The sequence below is a fragment of the Schistocerca gregaria genome, chromosome 8 (genome assembly GCF_023897955.1).
Source record: "Schistocerca gregaria isolate iqSchGreg1 chromosome 8, iqSchGreg1.2, whole genome shotgun sequence".
Lineage (NCBI taxonomy): Eukaryota > Metazoa > Arthropoda > Insecta > Orthoptera > Acrididae > Schistocerca > Schistocerca gregaria.
In genome coordinates this window covers 382,592,080-382,604,605 of record NC_064927.1, presented here as the reverse complement: position 1 = coordinate 382,604,605, position 12,526 = coordinate 382,592,080, and the positions used below count along the sequence as shown (strand labels likewise).

General features: G+C 38.4%; 1 protein-coding gene across 1 annotated transcript in view; it reads right to left on the bottom strand.

Moving 5' to 3' along the window:
• LOC126284819 (cap-specific mRNA (nucleoside-2'-O-)-methyltransferase 1) overlaps positions 1–12,526 on the bottom strand; it is a 241,890-nt gene that overhangs the window by 30,733 nt on the left and 198,631 nt on the right. Inside the window, exons 15-16 of the mRNA XM_049984029.1 lie at positions 5,571–5,687; positions 3,614–3,732 (exon numbers count right to left, since the gene is read on the bottom strand). Of these exons, the coding sequence (XP_049839986.1) occupies positions 3,614–3,732; positions 5,571–5,687 (236 nt within the window). The remainder of the gene's footprint in view (positions 1–3,613; positions 3,733–5,570; positions 5,688–12,526) is intronic.

Sequence of the window (12,526 nt, the reverse complement as noted above, 5' to 3'; positions counted from 1 at the left end):
AATGGAAAATCCAGTACGGAATGTAACAATATTACAAATGGATAGTTGCTACTCGCCATATAGCGGAGATGCAAAGATGCAGATATGCACAACAAAAAGACTGTCGCAAAATAAGCTTTCAGCCAACAAGGACTCCGCCAGCTGTCAGATTCATCCACCTACAAACCCTGCCACATCACTCCATTCCATAAATCCAGCAGGATCTCTAATCTCTCCTCACATCCTTAGATCCACCCCAGAACCTCACCCCACAGTCCATCTCTCTTCTCATCCCTACCACTCCCCCCACTCCTATCTTCTACATGTTTGCTAAACTCTATAAAACCAACCACCCATGGCCCCTATTGTGGCTGGTTACTGTGCCCCCACTGAGAGAATCTCTGCTCTCGTAGATCAACACCTGCAGTCTATTACCCACAACCTAGCCTCCCATATAAAAGATACCAATCATCTCCTCCACCATCTCTCCACAGTTCCTGTTCGTTTACAAAACAGTGCCCCCTCTTGTCACTACAGATGCCAGCTCACTTTACGCTAACATCCCTATTGTCTACACCCTTACCGCTATTGAACACTACCTCTGCAAATGCCCACCAGAGTCCAAACCAACCACATCTTTCCTAGTTGCCTTGACCAATTATGTCCTCACCCATAATTACTTTTCCTTTGAAGGCATTATCTACAAACAAATCTGGGGTACAGCTATGGGCACCTGCATTACACCATCCTATGCCAACATTTCATAAGCCATCTAAATGTAATCTTCCTAAACACTCAGAGCCCTAAACCACTCACCTGGTTTTGATTCACTGATAACGTCTTTGTAATCTGGGTCAAGGGTGAGAACACCCTATCCCCATTCCTCCAGAACCTCAACACCTTCTCCCCCATTCACTTCACCTGGTTCTCCTCAATCCAACCGACCACCTTCCTCGATGTTAACCTCCACGAAGAGCTGCCACCCATCCCATACCAAGAAGTCCCTACCATACAGCATGGCCACCTATGGCCATCGCATCTGCAGTGATGAGCATTGTACAAAAACAGATCTCCCATGCCTTATCTTTCCAGCCACTCACCACCTCCAAAAGTACCTCTGCCTGGGCACAGAGGAACATTCACCTCGTGACTCAGTATCATCTATGACTGGAGCAACTGAATTACATTCTCAACTAGAGTTTTGACTACCTCCCGCCATGCCCTGAAATGAGAAATATCCTACTCAGTATCCTCTCCCACCCCTCCCAACCTCCACAGTGATATTCCACCCCCCCATGGAACCTACACAATTTCCTCATCCTGCCCTATAGAACCCCTGCCCCCAACCCCTTGCCTCATGGCTCACATCCCTATAATAGACCTACATGCAAAACCGCTCCCATACATCCTCCTACCACCACCTACTCCAGTCTAGACACAAACATCACCTATCGCATTAAAGGCAAGGCTACCAGTGAAACCAGTAATGTGATTTACAAACTAAGCTACAACCCCTGTTTTACATTCTATGTGGACATGACAACCAGCAAGCAGATTGTCCACATGAATGGCCACCGACAAACTGAGGCCAAAAAAAAAAAACTGAACCACCCTGTTGCTGGGCACACCGCTCAACATCACGTCGTTCATTTCAATTACTGCTTCACAGCCAGTGCCATCTGGATCCTTCCCACCAACACCAGCTTTTCTGAATTGTACAGGCAGTAACTCTCCCTGCAATACTTCCTACTTTCCTGCAACCCTCCTGGCCTTAAACTTCATAAGTCACTGTCCTTATCCATCTAGCCCCGTCCCCGTTCCCATTTCAGCAGTACACAATCCTCTATTCCACCAATGCATCCAGTCTTTTTACTTCTCTCCTTTGCCACTAACCCCTGCCCTCCATCTAACCTCCCGACTGCACGTAGCTGCCTTAGCATCTCTCTATCTCGTCCCTACACACTCCACCAGCAGCCGTTTACCATCCACCACCCTTACCCTGCTATCCCTCCCGCTCCCTGCCCCAGTCTCTTCCTTACACCCAACCACCAGAGACTGTAGTCACGTGTAATGTGTTTGTGTGTGTGTGTGTGTGTGTGTGTGTGTGTGTGTGTGTGTGTGTGAGAGAGAGAGAGAGATTTGTCTATTTTTGGCAAAGTCTTTGTTGGCTGAAAAATAATTTTGTGACAGTCTTTTTGTTATGCCTACATGTGACTCAGTATTTCCACTATATGACAAGTAACAGCTATCCTTCTCATAATATTGTAACACAGGATAATGATCAACAAAAACTTTTCAATGAAAGTGGCTTATTCTTGTGTTTTTAATGTGCTGAATCATAACATGATAACAAAAAACCACAGCTCGCACTTTAAAAAAATTTTACACTCAGTAATTTCAAAATCCATTTTTAGAAATGGAATAATATTAATACAGTGCAAAGGATATTTTGTGCAAGAATCTCTTGGATACAAAAAAAAATCCTATTATCATCTCCACAAATTAAGTGGTGCCTAATTAAACAGCTTGCAAAAGCCTTGCCCACAGGTGGTGCAAGAAGTTTCCACACCTATCACAAATAAAATTGAAAGAAGATATATGTTCAAATTCTCCTTCAAATTTTAGAGTTAAAGCCCAATATTTTAGAAATTTTAATTATATATTTTAAATACCATTTCAAGTAATAATATAATTAATATATGAGGTAGCAGTGCAAGGGATGTTTAGCGCAAGAATATTGTAGACCTGAAAACAGTTCTATGACCACCTCTGAGCATGAACTTAGGGGAACAAAACAGTCTGTGTAAAACTTGCAAAACTTAACAACAGATAGAGAACATTATAAATAGCATCTATCAGAAGCGAAACTAAAAGAATGCATGTTCGTTGAACATTACCCTTGAAAACTGATGTTCAACTCCAATTTTAAATTAAAAATGGCTGTCGAGGAGAGTGAGGCTTGAGTGTTTTTTGAGGAGGTTGTTACTAAGTCCTTGGGGAAGAAAAAGGACTCACATTATATTCCTATTATAGTCAACATGCTGGAAAAGTTTATGATTCTTGGCACTCTGATGAGTCTCAAAATTCACTTTATGAATAGCCATCTTGTTTCTATAATGGTGTCAGTCAGGAAAAAAAGGTACCCACACTTGCATCAAGACACTAAAGTGGTGGTAAGGACAGTATCATTGGTGCTGGGATGACTACTGTTGGTCACTTCCTGAGTTACAATAGGCAATCAGAGAACATCTATATCAGTTGCTTTAAGAATAAGAGATACAAGAAATTCAAGGCAATGGACACACAATTCCTATGTAATAAAGACATGTTTACATTTTTACGCTGTAATAACACCTTTGTTCATATTGAAAAATTAAATTTGTTCTCATTCCAATAACAGGTATTCTATTAATCTTCTAGATTATAATGAAGTCACATCATGACAAAAGTGTACAGAATAGAAAAAAAACTGGTCAGATAAGGGTTCAGGGAAGAAGAAGAAATACTCAAGATTAGAGTGTTAGCAAACAAAAAGGAATAAAAATATGTTTTTACTGGTATTTGTAATGAAAAGTAGAGTAAAACTCAACCAAATAATAGACATTGAAGACCAGTTCTCAAGCAAATGGCTTACCTTTGGTCCCTCTATAAAAAAGAAGCCCTCCTGGCCTATAAAATCGGTCTTCTTCATCATCCAGTCTGTACACCAGTCCCCTCTGTCCACCAAAACCCTTGATGACACGCAACTCTAATCTAAATGAGGAGAAAACAAATATACAACTGTTACTTAAGATCACTTTCTCAATTAATCACACTCAATAAAACAAAGAGTTATTGTCACACATCATAATTTTACTTCATATTACTCTCTTCATATTTTCACACTGGTAACAAACACTATGTGCAGTCTGATTATTATCAATATCAAGTAAGTGCTTTTTTAAGAAATTCTGTTTATTTCTGATAACTGTAACTGACACGAAATGACTCATGGCTGAAATAGAAATAAAATATAAGGTCACATATCATCAGCCATGTATTACAGCTATACACCAGATTCTTGTGTAAGTCTTATGATAAATGGAATATCATATTTGCATAGTTGCAATTTCAATTTCAGTTCATGTGATTTCCTTGCAAGCATCTAATTATCTATAATGTCACAATCCAAATTTTAATCTGAGCTTATTTTTTTATTTTTTAATCTGAGCTTATATTCCCTCAGTACTCATTTACAAGTACCTGCGGTGGACTGTATGTAGAGTTTTTCTTTGCATGAAAAGAATGGAAGTCACAAACCACACACTGAGTATCATTGGTCGAGGAGCAATGTAGAGATAGTAAGCCTTACTTCTACCCTGTGGTGTTATCAGCAATTCAAATGTCACACACAAGATTTTTCGTTATGAACTAGTGATCAGTCTCCAGTCATCTTTAAAATGAGATAACATCAAACTGTAACCATAATTTTCTCTTTACAGTCTGCCATAAAAAAATTAAAGCTCAAATCTTACATTCAATACTTCATTTACACAGAAATATTTCAAATGGGTGGTACACAAATTAAAAACTGATTGTACCTTTGAAACATATATATAGCAAGACCCCCAATTGGAATTCACAGTAGGTTTTACAAACAGCGCACCACAGAAGTAACCTCTTTCTTAGACTACATTTATTGTGAATATATTATTTTAAAAACTTAAAAATGGAAACAAAGAAAAAAAAGGAAAGCCCAAAATGATGATACGAACGAAAGTCAACACACATCCACAAATAGAAGAAACATTTTTTTTTTTTATTTCATAAAGTAGGGTAAACTGTAAAGTGTATGATCTGGCTGACACTTCTGTAGAGTGTCATATCTTTGCAGTGTTTCAAAATAAACAAAGAGATGCTCAGAAACTACATGACTCAACAGTGAGCAGTGGGGTTACAGTTCTTTCTGAGAAACATTGAGAGTTTTGGCTACAGTTGTGATACAGTTGTACAAATGCTTCGGTAAAGAACACACCAATAAACTAAAGGATTATATTTCACTGTATTCTCCCAGCTTTCAAGATCATCAATACACTTTGAGAAATTTTATTATGAAATTAACACCCAATAAGAATTTGATGGAAGAGAAACAGATGACAACTTAAACTTCCACAAAGCTATGTGGTCAGTGAAGATTACAATGGAAGACTATTTTGAATTTATTTCTCTGCACACAAGAGGGAAATACTCTCAGAAATCCAAGACACCTAATAGATAATCAGCTAAAATTATGAGTTTCACCAGTTGCTTGACACACAAACTTTATGTTATTAGTATTCATCATGCTCGCCGTGTAGCAGTAGAAAAGCAGTACAGTTGCCTAAACTCATATGACTTTGCTCAACTGACCTGAGCCCCAAAATCCCATGCAGTAGTCTGTAAAATCAGCCGAATATTATTTTCTCACCATCTAAATAACACAGTCACAATAAACATAAAAAAGCCTAATAACATGAATTTTTAACAGTTTTCATTCATAAATTTTAAACTATCACGAGAAATTGTTGAAATGGCTACCTTTCTTCTACTTGCTTCCTAGTTTATAATTTTACCTTTCAAATACGGCTGAAACATTCTCAAGATCATACAGGCACTTTGTCCTCAAGAGTGTGCCGTCCATGCGGCTAGGTTTGTAGAGTGCTTTTGTAAACTGCTTGCAGAATTTGTACCTGAATAAAGAACAGGAATATTTAAATGTATTTCAAATCGATGTGATTCAAAGTTACAGTAATTAAAAAAATATAGAATTTCATTTTAAGCTACAGAAATCGTTAAACTACCAAGTGTGTCAAAGTCCTGATGAAACATTAAATCTGAAAAACAAGCTAATATGTTAAAAGACAGATACAATAGGTCACCTGCAGCAGATACATACAAAATGCATTTCATTACCAAAGCAATGAACTATGACAAATCATACATCCACAAACACATTTAGAAACAGAACTCTCTTCTTTGGAACTTCATATGTAAGGAAAGAAATGGGATGCCATACAAAACTAATTAATTGTGTACTGCTCCAATACTGGTGCACTAAGTTTCAGAATTTTTTGCCATACTTGTGACAATAAGCCTTGTGTTTCAAAATGGTTTCTATAATGAAATGTTTATGGGATAGGTACATAAAAACTTCAAATCTGAGTTAAAGCGTAGGCACTTGGCTCTTCAATACTCAAATCCTGTATCAAAAATGAAACACAGCATGTAACAGTGAAATAGATCTTGAGTTCCTTCCAGCATCACTTTAGAGACATGTCTTTAATACCTTCAAAGTATTTGCAAACAAAGATATTTAACACTTTTTCATCAAATTTTGTGCATCCTAAGTTTGAAAGAAATGGAGGGGAGTTGGTGGCAAATTAAAGCCTTATGATGTCAATTAAGTGTGTTACTAATTCAATCCAAAAAGAAATCTGCAATTATATTTGCCATAAAAGATGAATTCAGTACACCTTCCAGTAAGAGTACAATAACACTCATAAAATGCTCTGCTTCTTTTCTTTTGCCAAAAAAAAAAAAAAAAAGTTTAAAATGGTTTATTCTCAGCTGATTCAAAGTAGGTATATTGTCTGTCAGACATAATATTTGACAGATAGGTTTAAGTTTCAAATTCTCATAACTAAATAGATGAGAAAAATCACATAGCTTCAAATAGTGTCATGTTAAGGACAGTACAGTGGGCCATATAAGAAAATTAGCTAAGCCTTACAGCATAGGTGTACAAGAGGGTGCGGTGAAAGAGAAAGAGGAGGAGGAGGAGGAGGAGGAGGAGGAGGAAAAAGAAGGGTGTGGTGATAGAGAAAGAGGAGGGAGAGGTGGTAGGAGGAGGAGAAGTAAAAAGAGGGGTGTGGTGATAGAGAAAGAGGAGGGAGAGATGGTAGGAGGTGGAGGAAAAACAGGGGCAATTACGTACTCTCTCTCTCTCTCTCTCTCTCTCTCTCTCTCTCTCTCTCTCACGCACCAGTGCGTATCAAAAGAGAGATTATAGGTGAAATTCCAATGTTCTCTAAGAAAATGACATAGGAAACAATGGTATCATTAAAATAACCTGAATCAAAGCAGGATTTTGGATATAATGAAAACAGAAAACGTGAATGTATCAAAGAATCATTACCAAATCTAGTCCACAAATTTCAGTAGCAGCTATATATTTATTTACCAAAGTTGTTACTAAATACCTGTGTGTGTTTAATATAGCTGGCAGAAAGTGTTGTAATAACAAAGGAACATTAGTAGGATAAAGTACATAGTAACTGGCACTCACACAATCATTGGCACCTTGGCTACAGTCTTCTACGTAATAAGTGTTTGATGAACATCAAAGACATATTTGAGCCATGTGTGGAATAGCTGCTGTACGATTCTTCTTGTGGTTGTCAAGCTGCCCACTATGAGCACTCTGTTTATTGTCATGCCTGCTTGATACCTCACACTACAACTACCTTCTACTTAATATGGCTGTTTCTAAAGATAAGGCTTAAGCTATTTAATTCACAAATTTTGCTCTCACTTGTGGTCTTCTTTAAATCCATTTCATTAAAATTAAGGGCACATCAGTAAAGACTTTGGTACATAACCTGGAAAAATTAAAATTTGACAACCACATCTGTCACAAATGGTGGGGTGCCAACAACTGGGTTTCAAAACAGTATATTTACAATAATTGGCACTCTGTGGTAACAGCTGTGTAGACTGTATCAGTATCTTATACCTGCATTCAAGAAGTATAAAACTTCACAACTAAGCAATCTTCACTGATCCTTTTTCAGGCAGCTTGATATCAAAGTTGACAGTTGTTGGCATGGGGTAACAAACACCCACATTCAGTACCACACATTGCCAAATGTACAGTTATTGACAATGTCAATGTATGATACTACACAGGAACATTTGAATGAATGAAGTCAGTGGAAGAGTATAGTGGTAAAGCCTTTCTTCAAAAGCAACAAGCAATATACCTGCTGAGCCTCTTTGCAGATGGACATTTGTACCCATCCGAGATACTAAATGATGAAATATACACTGGATTGCATGTAATACTGATATCCAATATAGTACTAAAATCTCTGTATCCATAAGTGACTAAAATTCTACAACCATTCAACATTAGAACAGTGAAAAATGTGATACACCAAGAACAGCAGGATGAGGTTATATGACCCCTAATGAAATAGGCATTAAAAATCCACAACACAATTACAGTTAAACCTATATTTTTTCCAGTCATCTACCCAAAAATGGGACCTATTTTTAAAGCCTAACATTTCATTTGCTTCATTAGTTTACTTCGAAACACTGACATTAAACTTTGAACATTGTTACTTTTCATATAAGTTTTCTGGAGATGGCTTTTTTCTACTGTCACAGATGTTATTGGTCTTGTTTCCATCACATATTTTGTTGTTTAACATTTGTGAATTCATTTATCAGGTGAAGAATGAAAATCTTCCTTTCAGATTATTTGTTTGTAAATGATCTACACATTTATTGCTGCCATATCTGGGATACTGTAAAAGACATTAAAGCAACTTTAGTTGCATATTTACAAATCATTCAATCAACGATGTCTTCATCATACTTTACAGCATTGTTCGTGGTTTCTTCTTTCCTTCTTCATTCATTGCTACTTCAGGATATATTGTGCTCAGAATGTAAATGTTTTTATTCTTCTGGTTTTGCACATTGTTAAGGTGCAAGCTGCCTTATCTGTCTTCTTCAAGATGATGACGGAATGTAAGTCAGAAATATTGTTCTTGGAGAAATTTCAGCAAATCTAATGACTGCTCCTGCTAGCAACATTTTCTACTGTTGAAGTTTCTTGGAAAGCTGAAGGGATGGGAAGGAGTTATCTGTCATCACATTCCTTCCTTGGCTACATAAGGCAAGGAACAATACTCTCTCCCAATGGGTGGTTGTTTGGTTGGACTCTTTCCTTTCCAAGGTATGGGAAGGCTTTACAAATGTACTTAAATGCCACCTAAGCAGTTATCTAAAATTTAAGTCCATATTTGTCAGTTTTGTTTGGAATAAATTGGATACAACTGCACCTTTCTTTGCTTGGAATAAACTGCTCATCAACTGTATATTTTCATCCAGGCAGTGACAGCGGAGAAAGTTTTGCATGAACTTGTTTCATATTTCTAAAATATGAATGTGTTACCAGGAATGCATTAAGTTTGAGAGGACTTCTCATCAAAGTACACGAATCTGATAAGTACATGGAATCTGTTTTTTGTCATTTTATCACAAATAGCACCTCAGGCATACATGATATCAATCATTGCCTTCAATTTCTCCACTGACATGGTCCAAGTAGTGTTTTTCATTTCATTCTGAGAATCTGACATTTTGTTTTATATGATACAGAGAATGGAGTCATCAGAAAGATGGAAGGCATTTTTGATGGCATCATCCACTCAGTGACAGGTGTACACCTCTCTCAATTAGGGCATTCAAAGTGGCTCTTCTTCCAGGCAATAGCATGTTAGCAACACTCACTTCTGCTCCATCTCTAGCTAATACCTTCACTGTTGGGCTACCTGACCCCAGATACTGTTGTGGAAAGAACTGATATGAGGAAACATCAACTAACTGTAACATTTCCTATCTTTTTTGCCAAGTTATCTCTGGCAGAAAATCACCACTTGAATCCAACGAGCTCCTTTCGGATTCAATATCTGAGTTCTCCAGAATACATAAAATCTCTCCTTTAGTGATGTCACACAAACATGACATAATTTAAAATGCCTCAGTATCATGATAAGGATAGCTGCTACTCCCCGTTTAGTGGAGCTACTGAGTTGCAGAAACGCACAACAAAAAGACTGTCAGAAAGTGAGCTTTTGGCCAACAAGGCCTTTGTCAAAAACCACACATACAAATACAAACAAACACGCACACACACACACACACACACACACACACACACACACACACACACACACACACACACACACACACATGATCACAGCCTCTGGCAACTGGAGCCAGACTGGATTTTCCTTTGTTTAGTTTAAAATGCCTGTTACAGGCAAAAAAGAAATGCTCACTGTATTAACAGCAATGAATGAAGTATAACAGAAAAGTTATGTTATACAATGTCCAGTATGGAAAGCTTTCTGACAAAGTGTATATCATCACCCAAGGGAGCAATTGTTGATGAAACCAAAATGAAACACAAGCACAATTGTCTTCTTAAGAACACCAATATTCTAAAAGAAAAGTACATCATGAGTCACGTAGTATCAAATGACCCCTCTCACATTCTATGAACACTCTGTGAAATTTCCATGAAATCTGGTTGAAACTGGAACAGTGTATACACTGTTGTTTCAGCTTGCAGTCTTGTAGGAGAAAGAATGGCATGAAGCCTGTAACATCTTGAATGCAATTTTCAGTCTGGAGTGGCTTGTGCACTGATATGAAACTTCCTGGCAAATTAAAACTGTGTGCCACACTGAGACACTAACTCAGGACCTCTGCCATTCACGGGCAAGTGCTCTATTAACACAAGCAGAGCTCATGACTTGTCCTCAAGCTTTACTTCTGCCAGTATCTCATCTCCTGCATTCCAGACTTCACAGAAGGGCTCCTGTGAATCTTGCAAGATGAGCACTGGAAGCTTCATGTCAGGGCACACTGCTGCAGTGTGAAATTTTTACTCTGGAAACATCCCCCAGAATGTGGCTAAGCCGTGTGTGTGCAATATCCTTTCTTTGAGGAATGTTAGTTTTGCAAGTTTCGCAGAACTTCTGTGAAGTTTGGAAGGTAGGACATGAGATATTGCTGGAAATAAAGCTGAAAGGACAGGTAGTGACTCATGTCAACAGAGTGTGTCTTTCTCTTTTTCAGGTAAAACCAGACAGGACCAATCGACTAGACTGTTAATATATATTTCTCTCCCCTATAGGAACTGCAGGAATGACATATGTATGTCTATACTGCACCACCTCGAGCCAAGGACAGGCTCGTCATTCCAGTGTCAGCGTCAGTGACTCATGTTTCAGTTGACACAGGTGTTTTCTACAAAAGGCAAAGGTCCTAAGTTCAAGTATCAGTCTGGCACACAGTTTTAATATGCCAAGAACTTTCATATCTGCAGTGCCTTGCTTCACTGTGTTGTATGCAAATGTCACTAATGACAGTATAATGTCCCAATTTCTTTGTTAGACATCACTGTGCACCAAGAGCATATCTTCCAATGCCTTAAGTGTTTTGTGAGGTCATTCGTCTGTGGGTGGTTGGCAGTTGTCACCCTGTGGGCGATGTCACACTATGAAATTACCTCTGGTGCCAGTCTTGAGTGGAAAAGTTTTCATCGATCATCACACAGGGCTCTCTGTGTTTCAAAATTACGTCTTTGATAAGAAATTGTGCAATTACTTATCAATTTCCATTTCTCAACTTCAAGAACCTCCCCAAAAGATCAACCACAATTAAGTGGAATGGCACTACTGCAGACAGAATATTTACCAGATTCTGTAAAGGTAACAGGAACATGCTTCTGTTGTTGGCACACAAAGGTAATTGAGGCACTAGCTTCCATCTCTGGCCTTCCTTAAAGTGGCTCACATAGAGTTCAACATATCGGTAGAGATCTAGCCAGTGATACCTGTGTCTGATTCTATCAAGTTATCATGAATAGCAGGTGACCAAATGTAGGAGTGATGTTGAAATACTTCAGGATAGTTGGCTGTACACGAGCTGGGATGACAATGTCCATTTCTGCCCCACTGACTTATAGTTCTTTATCCACAACGTTCTTTTTATTAATGGGAATTCTCCTTTGGTTGGTTCCCCCACTTTCAAGGATTCTTCATTTTCAGCATTGCTGTGTCTTTCCTCTTTTTAGCAGTAATGTCCTTTAGGGCAGCAATGATTGAGAATTCACATCCATTCTCCTGTGTTCCATCAAGGGATTTCTTGAAAGGCAACTGGTATCCTTGTGTTCGCATCCACTTTTGTATACCACTATGACATCATACTCCTGAAGCCTCAGTGTACATCTTGCCAGTCAACCTGATGGATCCTGCAGGCTGGTTATCCAGCATAGGGAATGGTGGCCCATCACAATGGTGAATGGTGTGCCAAATAAACATGGCCAAAACTTGTCGATGGCCCAAGCAACCACAAGGCAATCTTTCTCTTGGTTGTAGAGTAGTTCATCTTTGATTTGGAGAGTGGGCTGGAAGCATAAGCACCTTTTCAGCACATTGCTGAATTTGCACTAGAACAACACTTATTCGACAACCACCAGAATCAATGTGAAGCTCTGTCTCCACTTTCTTGCAACGCTATGCTATGCTTTGCTAGGACTGTAGGAGATGTTAGTACAGAAAGACCTTACATGCACTTCATTCCATGAAAAGTTGGTGTCTCACTAAAGCAGTTCGTATAAAGTTGGGGCATGGTACAAAAGTCAATTATGGGTTGCTGGTAGTACAAACACATTATGAAAAAACTTCTATCATGAATGTGCTGAGCAGTTGGAAAATCTGACTGCTCTTAT